This window comes from Psammomys obesus, unplaced genomic scaffold, assembly GCF_907164565.1.
Source record: "Psammomys obesus unplaced genomic scaffold, mPsaObe1.curated_primary_1811, whole genome shotgun sequence".
Taxonomy (NCBI): Eukaryota; Metazoa; Chordata; class Mammalia; order Rodentia; family Muridae; genus Psammomys; species Psammomys obesus.
Window position 1 is genome coordinate 19,072,907 of NW_026596109.1, and position 19,420 is coordinate 19,092,326.

The 19,420-nt window shown below is 38.9% G+C and overlaps 1 protein-coding gene across 3 annotated transcripts in view; it reads right to left on the reverse strand.

The window, feature by feature from the left end:
• Fancl (FA complementation group L) overlaps positions 1-19,420 on the reverse strand; it is a 56,700-nt gene that overhangs the window by 12,398 nt on the left and 24,882 nt on the right. For all 3 annotated transcript variants that reach the window (XM_055628781.1, XM_055628782.1, XM_055628783.1), the window contains one exon: positions 17,333-17,401. In XM_055628781.1, coding sequence (XP_055484756.1) covers positions 17,333-17,401 — 69 coding nt within the window. The remainder of the gene's footprint in view (positions 1-17,332; positions 17,402-19,420) is intronic.

A 19,420-nucleotide genomic window follows, 5' to 3' on the forward strand; every position in this document is an offset into this window, starting at 1 on the left:
CCTAATCAAAAGAATGAAAGACCTCTATAATAAAATGATCAAGACATTAAAAAGAAGGTTAAAGAAGATATCGGAGGATAAAAAGACCTTACACGGCCTGGATTAGCGGAGTTACTGTTATCAAAATGGCTATACTAGCAAAATTAACCTACAATTTTAATGCAGTACTCTTAAAAATTCTGATATCACACCTTGAAAAGAAGATAGTCTTATTTCACAAATAAAGGTAGGGGAACAGTATGAGCCAGTAAAAAGATGAAATTAGATACACATCTTTCATCTTGTACAGTATTATAATTTTGGAATTGTTATATGAGCTTGTAAAAATTGAACCCATTTATGAGATTGGTCCTATAGAAGAAAACATCTTCAATCTAAGATGGTCAATTTCAAGTCTTATTCAATACGGTATTCATCTAATACACAATGCAAAATTCAATAAGCAAAAAAAAAAAAAAATCAAGGAAATGAATTATGCCCTTCCTTATCCAACTCAATACAGCAAATATGACTACTGAGTCTACTAAATATTATGTCCTATATTACATATCAATGACACTAAGACACTCTAAAGTATGTCAGGTAAGATCACAGACTATGTTAAAATCTCTAGTCCCACACTATGCTAAGTCAGTTGTATCTTTCTCAGCAAATGTCTTAGTTATGGTTTGTTTCTTTGTTTTTCTTTCTTCTTTCTTCCTTTTATTGTCTTTCCTTTCGCTCTTCCTTTTTTCTTTTCTTTTGGTTTTTTGAGACAGAATTTCTTTGTGTAGCCAACTGGCCTCTAACTCAAAGCAATCTGCCCGCCTCTGCCTCCTTGCGTGCTGGGATTACTGACCTGCAACACCATGCGTAGCTTAGTTACATTTTTTGGTTTGTTTTTGTTTTTTTTTGTTTTGTTTTGTTTTTTTACTGTGAAAAGACACCATGACCACAACTCTTATAAAGGAAAACATTTAGCTGGGGACTAGCTTACAGGTTCAGAGGTTTAATCCATTATCACCACGGTAGGAAGCATAATAGCATGCAGGCAGACATGAGGCTAGAGAGGTAGTGAGCCGCTTGCCTGGTCTGAGCTTCAAAGCCTATCCCCAGTGACACACTTCCCCCAACACCACCACAGGTACTCCAACAAGGCCAAACTTTCCAACTGCCACTCTCTATAGGCCAATCATTCAAACCCATAAGTCTATGGGGGTCATACCTATTCAGATTACCACAGCCCACTTCCTAGCCACCACAGCCCAATAGCCATAACATAATGAAGAAATTCATTCAGTCCAACTTCAAAAATCCCCATAGTCTATACAAGCCTCAAACTAGTTTAAAAGTCCAAAGTGTCTTCTGAGAATAATGCATTCTCTTAAGTGTAGTGCCCTGTAAAATCAAAATGAAAGAGCAGATCACATAAATTTAACATATAATGGCACAGAATATACATTAATATTCCAAAAGGGAGCAAAGTGAGGAGATACTGGGCCTTAGCAAGACCCAAAATTGGTTGGACAAACTCTAAACTCTGATCCCCATCTCTGATGCCCAGTGCTTCTCAGATCTCCAACTACTTTCTGCTCTGCTGACTACAGCACACTTTTTCCTCTGGGGCTGGGTCCTCTCCACGAAAGCAGCTCTCCTCAACAGGTATCCCACAGCTCCAGCATCTCCAACATTTTGGAGTCTCAAAGGCAACCCAGGCTTCACTTTCACTCTGCCATGTGCCTGGCCTCTGAGGCTTTCCTTGGTCAAGGAGGGAGATTCTATAACCCCTTTCTTGAAAGCCAGAACCATGTGGCCAAAGCTGCCCAGTTCTGCTGCTTGCTGGGGCTGGAACATGGCTCCATGTTCAATTACATCTTCACCAGCTTTCTACTTAGGATGGTTTCCTTCATTGTCTATGCTTGGCTGTCTTGAAACTCACTTTGTAGATCAGGCTGGCCTCAAACATTGAGATCCAGCTGCTTCTGCCTCAGAAGTGCTGGGATAAAGGCATGCAACACCACACGTGGCTCTTAAACTCTTCTTCAATTCCTTTTCACAAGATGGAAGCTTAGCTGGGTAGGATCTTGTCTTGAGCTCACCACTCCCTTTATTCCATTTAGCATCAAGATTTTCTGTTTATCTCCTTGAACACAGGACTTAGTTCCATTCCATTTCCTGGTACCCCTTTTATCCTCAAATTAAACATTTTTAAAAATTAATTTATTTATTCACTTTATATACTGATCTTAGGTCCCCCTCCCTCTTCTCCTCCCAGTCCCACCTTCTCTCCCTTCTCCCTTAAGCCCCCTCCATTAGTCCTCAGAAAAGGGGAGCCACCACAGCCCCCAGTAAGCCACCCCAGCTCATCACATCAGGACTGAGCGAGTCCTCTTCCCTGTGGCCTGGAGAGGCAACTTTCCTTTTTCAGCCTAATCTTCTTATTATATACATCTGCATAAGTGTGGCCAATAATAAACACACAATACAGTCCACACAAGGCTGTTTTGAAATCTCTGCAAACACAATCCAAAACTCTTCAATTTAGCCTCTGGCAGAGTTTTTGGACAAGGGCAGAAAACTGCCACATTCTTAACCAAATTACCACCAGAATAGTCTTTAGGCCACATTAAAACATTCTACTCTAGAACCTTTTGGGCCAGGTCCCCAGAGTTCAAACAACCCCTCAGCATACTGTCTTCCAGGTTCCAACTAGGATGGTCCATTAAGACCCATTTAAAGTAGCCAACTGCTTTTCTAATCCAAAATCCCAAAGTCTGCATTCCTCCCAACAAAAGCATGGTCAGGCCATACCCTCATACCAACTTCTGTCTGAGAGTTTCTATTGCTTTGAAGAAACACAATGACCAAGGCCACTCTTACAAAGGAAAATATTGAGTTGGGGCTGGCTTACAGTTTCAGAAGTTCCTGAAGTTCAGTAGACAGCAGGAAAAGCAAAGTAAGCCCTTAGGCTTGGGCTGAGCTTCTAAAACCTCAAAGCCCATCCTCAATGGCATATCTCCTCCAACAATGCCACACCTGCTCCAACAAGACCACACCTCCCAATAGTGCCACTCCCTCTGAAACAAGATTTCAAACACATGTGGGCCATTTCTACTCAAACTATCATAGCAAGTAATTCAATCTCAGCTTCATATGGCAGCTGGCTTTCCTTCACACAAGACGATTACTTTGTAAAGAGAGAAGGTTTACTTTTCCTCAGTTTTGGAGTTAACAGTCCCAAACTGGAAAACACCATTGCTTTGACCAACTCATGAGAGAGTGGATTAACAACAGGGGTGTGGGTAACATGTGGAGAGTAGACTCCTCACACACACCTAGGAAGTAAAGGAGACAGAGGAAGAGACCAAGGCCCTTCAACTCCCTTCAAAGAGGCCCCCAACAACCTAAGTGCTTTCCACATACTACAAGTCCTGACGCCTTCCCCCGGCACAACTCTGCAAACCGAGTGTTTAACAGGGCCTTTAGGGGAGACTCACCCCTACCACAGCACTTTTGCACTATGGGTCCTTCCAAGATTTAAGAAGGATAAGGCATATAAACTGTCAACTGCTCAGTATATAGTGTGTGTTTATACTTTTAAAGCAAGTATTTTAATATATAATGTATATCCTCATTAGGAAATATCAAATAAAAATATTTGTACCAAATTAAACTATGAATACTGACATTATTGACATATAAAAGGTTATTTCAAACATCAGTAAAATGGAAATGAACAGACAATAATATAAAACGAGGAAGAAATAATTTCCTCAAGTCAGCAAGCATACAATTTAACAGAAATATCACCTTGTGAATTGGACATCACTTTTCTAATTGCAGAGCTTTGTGGTGAGCAAAGGAAAATTTTCAGAGTTGGGAAATGAGGAAGAATAAATGAAGTGCCTGGAATATCTGAATTATCCAAAGTAGCTTTTCCTCCAATAGATAGCTCATTGCCATGCTCTCACTTCTCTCTTATTATCTGGCAGTGCTCCCATGATTTGTGATGCTCCATGACAGAGGCGCAGGGAAGAGGGGGACTATGCTGCAGATCCTATGGGACCTTCATCCACGTCCTTAACCCTTTCCAAGTAATTAATCTTAGCGAATTTGCTCAAACAACTTTATTCCATTTTTTCACTAGTTCCTAATCAGGATTATTTAATAAACACACAAACACCAAATTAAAAACAACAACAACAACAACTCAACATTCAAACAGAAGGCTACATGCACCCCCAAACCAATAAACTCACAGAGGCAAAAAGTATCTGAGAATCAAAACAACAACACAGAATTCTTTCAGCTAAATCTTGGTATGGTAGGAAAATAAATGCTAAAAAACAATGTCTTCAAGCATCTTCCATCACAGATAGATATAAAGACAGAGATAGGAGACAGAGAGAAAGAGGAGTTGGAGTAAGAAGACAGTGACTCTGAAACACTAGGAGAAAGATGAAGACTATCTACAAGTAAAAAGAAATGGCTGCCAAGAGCATTTGATTCCACCTACTTGAAAGTTTTCACTGTAAAGGACCATCTGAAGTGCACCAACCACAAAATAACTGTTATTAATGTAGAGAAGGGCTGAGATAGGAAGAGGTGCTAACAACTCAAATAACTCTATTATGTGTCTTATTTAGAATTACTATTGTGATAAAGCACCAGAACCAAAGAAACTTGGGGAGAAAAGGGTTTGTGTGGCTTAAGTTTTCACATAAACATTCACCGCTGAAAGAAGTCAGGATAGGAACTCAAACAGGGCAAGAACCTGGATGCAGGAGCTGATGCAGAGGCCACGCAGAAGTGCTGCTTCCTGGCTTGCTCCTAGTGGCTTGCCCAGCCTGCTGTTGCAGAACCCAGAACCACCAGCCTAGAAATGGTACCACCCGCAATGGGCTGGGCCTTCACACATAAATCCTTAACTAGAAAAATGCCGGACTGGCTTGCCTGCTTACAGCCCACGGCCCTGGAGGCATTTTCTTAATTGAACTTCCTGCCTCTCAGATGACTACAGCTTGTGTCAAGTTGACATAAAACTAGCCTGCAAAATGTCTGTAGGGATGACAACCACATAGTTTAAAAGGGAGGAACAGATTATGAAGTATGAGCCAATGAGTAGAAAGGTAGACAAAGATTTTGTATGTTTCATGACTAGACAGGGTACCTTTAAAAAAAATATGCTTAAGCTTCTATCACACCATCATCTGGAAGTGACATGTGCTTAAGTCTAAACAAACCAACAAAACCCACAAACGAATACAGGTTCCTGAAATGTTTAGAAATATTTTTCTATTGTTCTACAAATTAAGTAGAGATATGAAGTTAGTGCCTCCAACCCACTGTTACTCAATCAGATGCTACAGGAAGCTGTCCACATAGAGATGACAAGTCAAATGAACAACTGTGAGGAAGGTTACAATTTTCTAAGGCCAAAGAAACCATCTGTAAGAAGCCTGGTCCTGCTTTTTATGAAGGGAGTTTAAATACATGCCAGCAGCTGAAGTTCTCAGAAAGTCAGATACTGTTGCACGTTTTGTTCAATTTGAGAAATAGTCAAGCAATGGAGAAGCAAGATTCCTTTTAAGGCAAATACCTAGACTTTTTAAGTGTCCTTGGTGTATGCACACTTGCCTTCACCGACACTATCTATAGCATATAATGATGTCTATTTATGTGACTCTAAGATGCCCTGGAAAACAAAGGCTCAGACAAGGGTTTGTGTGAGGGAAAGTGTTAGATCTGGACTTACGGAATGGAAAAGGGGCACTGGAAATAGTGAAATACAGCAGGGACTAGACAAAACCGGGGCATCCTTTGGAAATGGTCCTGTGGCAATACAAACACTGATAGGCTAAAGGGGAAGTTCTCCTTACTGCCCTCCCATCCCTTCCATCCAGGGAGCCTTTATTTACTTGTTTCCACTCTCCGCTGATTGACTGTCACAGGGGCATTACATTTCATAATATCAGTGTGTCCCTCCCACACACATAGCCCCCCATGTCTCCCACAAGACTCCTGGACTCAGTGCTGGGAAAGCCCTGGAGAGAAGGAGACTATGCCATTGTGAAGCTGAAGAAACCAACATGGCTGAGTATGGCTGAGGGAGAAAGGAGATCATTAAGTGACACCAGTTCACTTCTGTAAGATTTCACTAAGTGTTTCCCAAAATTGTTCACCATAAAAAAAATCAGCTTATAGACAGGCTTAATGGTAGTAAAAATGCAAAACAGAATCTCTGCCTACTTGGCAGAAACACTGTCTACTTGGAATTTGAGAGTTCCTTATATAATGTAAACATAAGCACATTATTAGGATGAGTAAAAAACTTCTCCTAACCTACATGCTACCTTCCCATAGTCATAATAGCATGCTAAAGGAAAATAAATTTTTTATTTTGACAAAGTCCAATTAAATTAGCAACTTGTTCCCTCCTGAATGTTGTCACTGGGTATCAAGCATCTTTCTGACCTAAAGTTTCAAATACTTTCTGGGTTTGTCCCAAGTGTTGGAGCTTTATACTAGGCTTATTATCCATTCTGAGTTCATCTTTTGTGAGTCAGAGCTCAGCCTTTGGCACATAAGCCTCCAACTGTCTCCACATCATTTGGTAAAAAGACTTTCCGCGCCGTGCCCAGTATGTGTGCGTCTTGGTGAGCACAGGTATCTGAGTCTATTCTGCACCGTGCGCTCTACTGACCTACTGCCCACCTTTCTGACACCACATTATCTTAAGAAAAGCAGATCTCTAAGTCCTTAGACCACTTGTGGTTATTCATCCACACGACTTCTTCAGAGTTGTTTGTCTATCAATATCTTTTGTGTTTTGATATGATATTAAAATAATTATAAGTGTCACTAGGAATACACAAAACTTGTTATTGGGCTTTTATAGAATCCGTAGGTCAATCAGAAGAGAACTGACATTTTAACGACACTGAATCTTCCAACTTACAGACATGGTTCCCTCTGCATTAAGAATCTGAGAAAGTGGGCTGGTACTTCAGCAGAGATGCATAGCTGTCAAGCTCATGGACAGATGCCTCACTATTAGTCATTAAGAAAATGAAAATGAAACGCATTTAAGATACCATTAACTGTCCACCTAGGTAACTAAAATGAAGGCAACTGAGCATAGCAAGGATCAGCAAGAAAGATGCTGAGCAGGAAGTTTCAAACACCACTGTTAAAAAGGTAAAAGAGTACAACACTGAAAAATACTTTGATAATTCCCCAAGAAGTTAAAGATACAATGCCTATAATTAATATTGTCTCTGAAATATGCACTCAACAGAAACGAAAACATTACATAATGACACATGCTATTTATAGTAGCTTTGTTCTCCCTATTGATAAGTTCCTAACTGGTTATCCAATACAGTGGTTAGCCCTGAAATGAGGGGTGTTAGAAGGAACACACAGGGTAGGGCTTGGAGGAAGGAAAAGATAAGGAGGAAAATGATGTGATTATGTTTCATTAAAATAAGAAGGGTTTGAACTGTACTCATGGTTATGTGCACATTCGTGTGTAAATGCAAATGAGCATGTGTCAGCGCAGTAGTGTGTAGACCAGAGGCTAACCCGGGTGTCAGTCCTCACTCTGGATCTTGTTTGAGACAAGATCTCATTCTTGTTTTGCTGCTGTACTTGCTGGGTTAGCTGGCTTGCCAGCTTCTCCCCACAGAAACACTGGGATGCAGATGCTTTCACTGTGTGTCCAGTTTTGATGTGGGCTCTGGGAATTTAAACTCAAGCCCTCATCCTTCCAAAGCAAGCACTTTTAGCTAGGGAGCCACTTCCCCAATCTAACAGCCTAGGTAGCTTCTGAAGAGTTGTGTCTGCAGACAAGGTAATGGCAGCAAGTGATATGTCCATAAACACTTCACAGTAACAATGCCTGAGCTATATGAAGGCAAGGCAAACCTCCTCAGAGCACTTACACTAAGGAGAGAAACCCGGCACGGGAGAGTACGCAAAAAACACCACAGTGACAAGAACAAGAGGAGGGGCGAAGACAGAGGGAAGAGACGGGACTACAAAGTGGAAGGAGGGGTGTGAAGGTAGTGGATATGTTAGCTTTCTTGAGAGTGGAAAAGATTTCATGGGTGGTTGTTTGTCAAAACTCACCCAATTATACATTTTAAATTGTTCCACTTATTTTGTCAATTACAGCTCAATAAAACCTGTTCCAGAAACACTTGCTGTGATCTCTGGATAGCAACAGATCAAGCAGTACTTTTTGCAATGTTTTCCTTAACAATTAAAAACTTAAGCAAAAATAACAATAGTCTTTACAGCTAAGAAAAGACAAAAGTATAACTGGCTCATATACACTCACAGAGATAATGAGATCTTATCAAATGCATAGTACATTGGAGAAGGAAGAAAGATATCTACACGGGAACGAAGACACTGGCTCTTGCCCCATAGCTGTCATTAAGTCATGTTAAACCACAAAAGCACTTAAGCATTACAGTGTGAATACTGCCAGTCTCAAAGTACAGGGCTTTTTATCTTTAAAAGCTTTTTGTTACTGTTCTAATACCTGAAGAGAAGGAGTAACGGCAGTCACTTCAGCAGATCTCAGAATATAACATCTTCCTCTTAAGCACTATTATTTCCAGTGTTTTAACAATGTTCACATACCCTGGAATGTGAGCTTTTGTGCTCTGATGACACTTAAATTAATAGCATAATTTTCTAGTACTTGCAACAGTTGCTTCTCATTCTGATTTTTTTATATATCTCTGTAACACTAGCAGATAAACCCTGTAATAACCATTTTTATCTTTGGGAGGTTCAAAAAACTTACATAGAATATGAAAACATGAAGAGATTAAACTCCAGAAATTTAATTTTAATGTTGACTGCAATATTTCCAATCAGGTGTCTTTCAATAAATCTGCATACCCAGTTCATTTTATTTTAGCTGCATTTCCAATAAGGTCCTCACCTGTATCTGTAGTTATATCTGTGACTGAATCTATTCAACCCATGTTTCCCATTGAGAGAATCCACCAAGGACTTGTCTCTCTCTACTGATACAATTTCAGCTGCAACTGACCATTTGTTCCTGTTTCAATCTGGTGGAGAAGCTGTGTGCCACCTGGGATATAGGAAACAGAATCGCCTCATGTTTGACCAGGCAGCTGAAGCAATTTTACTGAGAAAGTCGGTCAAGATCATGTTGAAAATAAGTTGGCACTTTTAAAAGTGTGTAACTAACCACGTTGTACACTACTAAAACAAAACAACAAAAAGCAAAACCTGTTTGAGTCAATTAGTAAAAAAAAAGAATAATAGTAATCCAGGCTAACTTTATCTGTATAGGTGACATATGTGTAGTGTATGTGTCTATGCACATGTGTGTAGAGACATCTGGAAGTTGGAGGTCAATACCAGGTATCTTCTTATCACTCTCTACCCCTCCCCTTTTTTTTAGACAAGGTCTTCCTCTGAACTTGGATCTCCCAGATTCAGCTAGATGGCTGGTCCATAGGATCCAAGGATCTGTCTGATTCTGCCTCACAGCATTAGTCATGGACAAGTGCCACCATGCTTAAACTTCACATGGTACTGGAAATTCAAGCAGGTCCTCAGGCTTGTGCAGTACCCATTACCAATGGAACTACCTCTGCACACCAGTCTAACTTTGTTTTATTGTGTCTGATAAAGAAAAGGCTAAGTAGAACTTTTTCTCATGCATATCAAACATAAAATAAAGAAATTAAAGTGAAGACTAACAAATAGAATTTGTGCATGCTGGCTGCTAATCTTGCTCACACAGCAAGAGACAGGGCACTAAGTACATTGACAACATTTAAAATACACAATTTTCTGTTGCTTCTAGTGTCGCCTCCTCCAGCTCTGCTTCCCTCCCCACCTGCCTACAGAACTACACTGGCTTTTAATATTCAATTTCTATCACACACACGAGTGCAGGAGGCATTTTCTAACAGAAAGTACTGGTGTGTCTCACACATTTCATAACTAATCACCATTCTGTTTCCAACCTGCTAGACTCATCTTCAAATGGAGAGTTTACTTTTCAAAAGGACGTAGTAAGGTGCTTTCATTAAAAATAATAATAATAATAATAATTAGTGTGTATGTGCAAAGGCTACAGTGCACCGGTGGAGGTCAGAGGACAACCTGTGAGAGCCAGTTCTCTGCTTTAACCCCATGAGTACTGGAGACTAAACTCAGGTCCAGCTCACCAGATTTAGTGCAAACATGCTAATGTGATGAGGCAAAGGAACGCTTTAGAATATGCAATACCCTCATGCATAAGCACACTAATACGCAAGCATTCTGAATTCGTCCCAGGATACAGGAAAGATTGGAGAACAGAGGAGGCACAGTGGTGGCAAATCTAGGTAAAGTACAATGGTGCCATGGAGACACCACTATGAAAAATCATTATCTCGTATACCCACTAAAAATTAATTCATGTAACTACAAATAAATACAGCATATGAACTTACTAGAAAGGAGCTTTGGCAAAAACAAAATATGATAGAAGATGTTAATAAATTGTATATACGCTTCACTGATATTAGCTAAAATAATTTCTATCCAACAGTATTTTAAAACAGAAATCATAACACTAAAAAGCCGCTTGGGATCTGGTGTAGTTTTCTTCTACTTGAGGCACCTGCTATGTATGAATATGCTATCAATTAATGCTAAACATTAAATATTAGTTTAAAAGCAGCAATATGTTAACCAATAAAAAGCAAGACACTCATCTTTTGTCCATGTTCAAGTACATCATTTATTTAGTCATTTTTCATATCCACACAGCTTGCTGAAATTGAGGCATTTCTTGTTACTCATCTATGTCTCATTATGGAACATCCTCCAATTCTGAAAACCTTGAGAATCCTTAAGGTCACTGTCACGCAACATACGAGCTATCCCTAGATAGATATACAATGCCCATAGACATGACAGACACTTCTTTTCTCTGAGCTCTATGCTAAGAGCTTTGCCCAAACTTTTACATTTGTGTTACACTTAACAATTCAAAAGTACTTTTGTTCATAATCTCAACTTTTGTCAAATGCAGTCTCTGACACAATGGCCAGACAGGATCTGATCCAGCCTATTAGATTCTGGTTAAATTATGCAGGATACTATGAAGATCTTTAATCAAGTCTGGCTTACTAATAGGAACAGGTACATCATTTCAGATGTGACTTAAGGTGGCAAAAAAGCATCTGATAAACAGCCTGTCGCGTTGCAGAAGTCTCTGTCTCCACTCACAGAAGACTTTTATTATTGCACAGAAGTATCTCTTGTGCACAGACCCCAAATTTCCTAATAAGCTTAAACTAATTTTGATCATTTTGGAAATCAGTAGCAATTTTCCCTAATATAAAAGTCAATGGTATCGATCTATCCGTCCTCTAAAGTCATCTACTCATATATGAATGTATGAGAGAGAGAGAGAGAGAGTGTGTGTATGTGTGTATGTGTGTGTATCATTAGGTCTCTTGGGGAGTGTGTTAAATGAAAAATAAATATACTGAACTACTCGTTGCTTATCTTTTCATAGTATACGTATTAAGGAGAAAAACACTGAATATCAATATTAAACTTATAATGGAATTATTTGGTGAATATCAAGACATTAGTAAATATGTTTGTGAGACACAGGCAGACTAAAACAAACAAAAACCCAGCCAACTTGATTTCCACAGTATAAAATTAAAGATAATGCCTAAAATGAACAAATAGTAATACAGTACATGAACCTATAATATCACGAATTACACTTCCACAGTTTGAATCCCAAATGTTCCTCCAAAGGTGTATGTATTAAAGGCTTTAATAATATTTTCTAGAATGGTAGTACTAGACAGTAGTAGAAATTCTAATGAGGGATCTGGTAAGAGGTCTTGGGCCTCTAAGAGTCATTATCTCAAGACAGGTAGGACCGTTATTCCTTTTCTCATTTTGCTAAACCACACATACCAGACACTTAAAAGTACTGGATCCTACTGGAGCACAGACTCTTGTTTTCAAAACTTAAGCCAAAACAAATTTCTATCATTTTAAATTGATTATCTCAGGCATTTATTCCAGTGATAGGAAAACCAAATAACACAAATATTAAAAGGACATACTAATAGTTTAAAGTGGTTGACACTGGAGAAAAAGAAATGGAAAAGAAGGGAGAAAACACTACTTTATCTAAAACAGAAAAACATAAATAAAATTATATCTTGAATCCTAATTCAAATTATTCATGTTAACTTTTACTTTTATAGAAAATTAAAGTAATAGCTTATCCACACTATGATAAAATGCAGTGGCACAGACTGTATTTACACCTCCAAGACAAATCTTCGTCAAGGAGCAAATTAAACAAAGATGCAGAACACCTGGATGAAGAAGAGAAGGCACTCTATAAGGACCTAATAAAATAGATAGGCATCAGGTTGAGTGCTGGGAACACACAGTCTTTATTTCATGGACATATACCAACTCTATTTTGAAGAAAATTTCCATGAACCTAAGGAATATTTGAATAAATGCACATTTTATTATTGATATTTTAGAAATGGCAAAGCATAGTTCTACACTGTGCATAAAGATGTATAAGGTGACTATAATTTTCTAAGTTTGCTTCTTTGCGTGCCACCCCCCCCCTTTTTTTTTTTTTCATTTAAAGCCTGGTATTTTTATAATAGATAATATTGGGGGAAAAAACCATGAAGAAGAAGAAAGGCAGCTCACAGGCAATTGAGTCCAACAAACCCCTTTACTCCTTCAATGTACTCTTCCTATCACATTACAGAATTTAAAAAATAAAACAAAAAAATGGCTTTTTCTTTGCTTTTACCTTTTATTCGTAATGCTACAATGACAAAAATAATACTGCGAATAAAGCAAAAGTATGTATAACTAACTAATTTAGGAGCAAAAAATCTGGTTCTGTGAGTTTTCTGACCAAATCAACAAAGGAATGATGAAAAGAATAAAGCCTAATGGCGTAGAACTCCCATGGGTTTCTTAGAGCATAGCTGTGTTCTGTGGGCCTTGATAAAGTTGTGTTTCTTTAACAAAGTCTATTTCCTTGAACAACTTGTGAAGACGGAAAGTTGAAGAATGTATGAACTGAGGTAAAGGCAGGCAAGAGACACATAAAATTATACAGTTTAAGGGCCAAGTATAACAGTTCACCACTCACTGGCAAACTACACTCAGGATACTGAGGCAGAAGGCTTGCCTTAAGTTTCAGGAGCCCTGGAGCTCCAAGACAATCCAGCCTATACTGTCCAGCCTGTCTCAAAAAACAGAAAAACAAAAACAAAGCAAAGCAAAGCAACAGTGAAGTGTAAACGGAAGTGGGGACGCTCACCTGCGGGTCTGCAGCTTTGAGGAAATGACTGTGTTCCCTGCTGTGCAACAGGGCTCTTTCTTTAATTACACTCTTCAGTCATCAGAGGATCGCCTGTCAGAGCTTTATCACTAGTTTCACTTTTCTTTTTCCATGGCACTGTCCCAGGAGGATTTCATTTCTCCATGGTAGGAAATATCCAGGCCATTGCTTACAGCAGCTGATCAGATCTAAATATCCCACTGCCTGTGGCAAGGCTACTTCCCCAAATCTGCACTTAACGACACATTTTCAAGCAGAAAACAGTCTGTGACCTGGACAAAATGACTGTCATTTCGCCCCAAATATCTGACATTAGCACATTCTAATCTATCAGTTGACAATAGTGACATATATGGCCTGTGTGTAAAATCTTAAAGGTAACATATTTCACAGCACATACGACATGAGGGAGATACTGTTTTTACACAGTATACTAAAATCTACAAGGAGCCATTACTGAGTAAACAAGATAAGCATCTGACGAGCTCAGAGACTGTCTGAGAAGCACTTTTGTGTGTACACAGCTCCTCAGCAATAGCAGCAGCAGCCTTGCCCTTGCTGCTGATTTCTTATGACGCTCAGTGTCTCCTCGGAGCCAGAGTGCACTGGCTGCTGCTGATCACGCTGTGAGACACCTGCACTGGTACTGGGGCTGTCGTGCCGCACAAAACCCTGCCATCTTCAGCCCGACACTGTGCACGTTATAATTATTCATCCAAATGAGTATGTCAGAGCAGCAGCAGCAGACCTCTCATCAGAGCAAAAGACAAATACATCAAAACATTATCAACTCAGCAGGCAGACGGGGACCATAAGGAAAATCACCCACTCCTGGTATGGATGCCACAGAGCCTTGTCCGCGATGTCACAAAAAGAAAGGAAAATGAAGATCTTCCAAGTTTAAAGTCCAGGAACACTGAAGCCAGAGAAGAAATGTACAGACGCAGACAAAGACTTTGTGAAATCGACAAACAGTGCTGTACATGCATCTTTATTGCTAGGCTACAGGAGTGACGTCTGTGCTGCCCAAGAATCAAAAATTTGTTTTTCAAAAAAGAGGAGAATAAAAAAAACCGTAAACATGTAGAAGCAGACCTGGGCCAGCCAGACCATAAAGAAGGACCACAGTGTCACTTCACATCACTTCTTCTTCGCCAGGTACAAGTTAGCACTGACAACGTTCTAACGTTGGAAAGACGCAAAGTTCGTATTTCTATTACCAAAAGCTTTATAACATAGACAGATGTTTAAATACAAACAAAAATGTTTGAAACTTTTCAATTTTAATTTCATGTATTGTATTTTTTTTAAAAAACAGAAATTACCTGACTGATACAAATGAAGACATCTCCAAAGTACATGCACATATATAATATGTCTAAACTTACTTTTGTCTAAAAATAAGTTTAGATTTTTCTATAATATTTGAACATGAATAAAAGATACAGACTTTCTTTGACATGAAAAAAGCAAAACCATTAAGCCTGTATCCAAGAGCACTCTCTGAAAGTTTGCCAAACTATACAATATACAGAGTTATAACAGAATCCATTAAAAGATGTTCATATTCCATGTGACCAGTAAAGCATCAGTGTCAAAACAATATGATGGATGCATAGCATTTTAAAAATACTTCAAATTAGCAAAGATTATGAACACAGCAATGATTATCAATTCTTGATAAGAATTAAAGGCAGACTACAATCAAAAAAATGGTGATATAAGAATTACTATGTGTGCCTGACTGTAAATACAGACTTAGACAACCAATTTGGGAAGGCAAGCTGGCAGGATTTAGTAACCTCAGAGGCATGTTCCATATAGAAGTTACAGGACCAATTTATACAGAAATCCTCACACATATGCAATGGGAAGTACACAGACGTGTTCTGTTGCAGGCTGATAAGAAACTGTGTGTGGGTAACTTTACCATTATGGTAGTGAATGATTTAACTAATTGATCAACATTTAAATATACAGCATTTTAAAGCGCAAATTGACACACATGGTTGAGAATGAGCAAATCAACAAAATGACACTGATTTAAACTTCCTTACACTGGAAATGTGGCATAAGAATATGCATAGATAACATACTTACAATTAAGGCAAAGAGACTCCTGTTGAGAAAACTTAAGACACACCAAAGAATTGGGGCCCAGAAAAGGAAATAGGGCCAGAGCAGCTCCAAGAACATTTTATTTCTGAGCGAGAGGGAGCTAGATGCACATGTAAAGCACATGTGATGAAATAGCATTTGTCAAGTGTGAGCTGTGTGTTAACAGGACTCAATTCTTCTAGAACTTTGATGAGAATTTTCAATATACTCTACAGACTGTAAAAGCATTACATTCCAGTTACTGGTAGTTAATCCCGTTTGCTTGGAGCTATTACAAAAAGCAATTTGAGAGTCAAATCTATAGCTCTTGTGGACAGTATTACATTAGCCCTATGCTCACAGGTCCAGGCTCTGAGCTCCGGGTAAACAGGAACATCGGATTTAAACCATTCTCGATATATTTTCCTTTATTTGCTGTGTCTTAACAATTTCCAAGAGAGGAGCTGAGATTTTTTTTTTTTTAAGAAGAAAATGAGAAAAATAAGTATGTCAGATTAATTATCTCAACTGTCACAAACCCAAGTCCTCTTAAGCATTTTAAAACTAATGTATGGGCAGTCTGGATGGTCACTGAGCAAGCTGCTTGCCATTCAAAGCTGATAAGCAGCATTCAGTCCCAGAACCCACATGAAGAAAGGCACCGACTTCCAGAGTTGTACACTATCTCCACATGTGCAAACAACACACAAATACATACACACAATGTATATACAATAACAACAAAGATGCCTTCTCATTTATACTACTCACGTATAATCTTAAACAAATTAAAACTTCAGAACAAAAACATAAATGGCTTCCACTCAGAACCCTTGTAAGGCATCACGGTGAGTATCTTTTCTCTTTCCAATCTATAAACAGAGATGCCTTCTCTCAGGTACTGTCAACTACCAAACTGTCCTGGTGCAAAGGACCACAGTGCCATGGTGAGATTGTTCTTTGAACCACAACAGTGTCCTCCTTTGATTTTTAAAGATATTTTAATACTAATATCCCCTTTAAGTATATAACATCAGTTTATAGCACAATTGTAAAGATGGTGATCTCTGTCAGTATACAAGGAAATTGTAGTAGCCTAAGTAAAGTAAGCACAGACATGAAGGCAGAGTGCAAACATCAGGCCTTCTGTTCCCTTCCTCTTAGAGAGGTTATATGTCACCAACATTTACAATCAGCAACACACACAGTCGCACATACGCTCTACTTATACCCGCTGCTCTCTAAAGAGCTTCCTAAGACTCAAACTGAATGAGCAAAGCGCCTCAGTAGAGGTTCTGCATGTTTGCTTAGGGAGATCTAGACACGTGTCTGCATGCTCCTGTGTGCACTTACAATAGGAAACACATTAACTTTTGAGAAATGCAGGGGCTGTCTCTGACATGAACCCAGTGGCTACACTCTGACCGCATCCCCTGGATGGGGGAGCGGCCTTGCCAGGCCACAGAGGAGGACAATGCAGCCAGTTCAGATGGGATCAGGTAAGCTAGGATCAGATGAAAGGGGAGGAGGACCTCCCCTATCCATGGACTTGGAGAGGGGCATAAGAGGAGATGAGGGAGAGAGGGTAGGATTCGGAGGGGAGGAGGAAGGGGGCTACAGCTGGGATACAAAGTGATTGAAATGTAATTAATATAAAAATTTTAAAAAAAGACCACTAAAAAAAAATTGGAAAATATACATTATCACAGGAGGGCTTAGATATAAATGCATAAAATAAATAAATATTTAGATATAAACATTTAGATATAAATGCATAAAAATAAATAAATATTTTAGAGCCTAAGCCAATCATTCAATTAAAAGGAAAATACTTTTTAATTATTTAAAATGAACTTGGTTATTTACCTGTGGGGTCCAGGAAACAGAAAACGGAACAGGAAAGTCCACAACACAGTCTGGTGGCTCCACAGGGTGCTGTGACAAAGCATGAAAGTGGGTCATTCCTGTGTCTAGATGCATTAGGAAAAGCAGTATAACTACAAACATTCATACTGATGTAATACTTATTATGTACTACACATACACACACACTGTTATGTGTTATAATGATTCCGGGAGCTGACTAACAGCCATCCATGCTTAGAAGATACAAGGTTCATTCAGTGACGTGGGGTTACAGAAAGTGCTGAGTACCCAGGAACAACCTGAGTCAGTATCACTGCCGCTGTTGTGATCTGAGGAGAGACCAAAAGCTGAATGTCAGTTTTTCTTTAAACAAAGATTAAACCAATTGTTTCCTCTGGTTAAAAATTTCATCTCAATTAGCTTCAGTCATCAACTGAATAAACAGTGTATGCTAAAATAATCAAGAAGCACACACGTGCAATTGTTAATTTAAATGTGACTTCCCATAAGAAGAAGAAAAAAGCTTTCTGCTTCATTAGGAAAAATAAAACTTACAGTTTTAAGCAACAAAAAAAATTTTAAGATTGGTAAAACTATTAGAAAATTAATTACTTGGTTATATAAAAAGAAATGATAGTCATAAGAACAAATCAGGTTTCTAAGTTAACAAGATGCAAAAGCTTTTTTAAAATTAAATTTCTTATTAAAAAATTATATCTCAAGATCAATTAAAATACAATCTAGAATCTTCAAAGTCATTTATAATTAAAAATATTCATTACTTGCCATTAAAAATTCCTCAAAAGAAATTCCTTAAAAGAAAATGAGTTTCTAAAAGTTTCCTATGACAGGCTATTTTAAGTTCCAACCTTTACTCTTTCAGTCTCTTATTTTTCATTACTTTATTGGGTAAAAGTCACAGGAATGGAAGGAGGAGAGAGAGGAAGAGGAGATGGAGCTTTATTTTTTAATTACTATATTTGAAGCCAGTGTGTTCCAAAGAATTACCATTTTGCTATCAAGACAAGTGTGGCTAAAATGACATCATCAATGCACACTAATTCTATCTAGCAACATAAAGCTGGTAGCAAAATTAATAGTAAGCCCCAGAAAAATATTACAATGCTTAATTCTAAAACAAGAAAAAATAAGATAAGGTTAAGGAAAACGGAGTATATTCAAATAACTCAAAATATTCCAGGTTGCTCTTCAGACCAGGGGCTATAAGCATGGGGAAAACATATCTAAGTTTTTCTTTCTAAGTCACGTGAGTCCTTCCTGCAGCCCTCCCCAACCGGCCTCACCTCTGCTCTCTAGCTCCAGCATGTTACCTCACGTCACTATCCTAGATGAGTTGTTTAACTTCTCTGCCCTCCACACGGGAAAGCGACAGAACTTAAAGTGCTATAAAGATCCATTTGCTGTAAATTATCAGGATTCCTTAAAAAATATGCAGAGTGGACAGGGCTTAGCAGGGGAAGTGGCTTGCCACCAAGCCTGACATCGCAAGGTAAATCTACAGAGTCCACGTGGTGGAAGTCCACGGACTTCCAAAAGCTGTCCTTCAGCATGTATAACACATACACACATATACACATGAGAGGAGACCGATAGGTAGGTAGGGAGGTAGGGAGGGAGGGAGGTAGACAGACAGATGGATTAACTGACAGGTAGATGATAGCTATGTAAAAGGTTCAAAAATAGTAAGTAGGTGCCCTCAAAACCTCTCTGGGTCAGAAATAGAAATTCCATTGACTTTGGGTCACTACTCGCCTAGGAATCTACCGACGGCCAGGCTCAGTCCTAACTTAGCGTCATCAGTGTGGGTAGTTGAAGGAGACAAGGGAAGGCTTGCTGTTCTACAGAAAGCCTCTATGGCCCTGCATGACCTCAAGCACAGACATAGCTCAGTTCTATAAACCTCTTTTGAAGCAACCCAGATGATAAACTTTCAAGGAATTACATACCGTTACATATATATATTTGTTGCAATAGTTTTCTGATACCACAGTTCTCTTGCACCTCAACACACTTTAACCAAGTCCTAGTCAGCATGGACAGAGCATGGAGTCTGTCCCCCAGTGAATA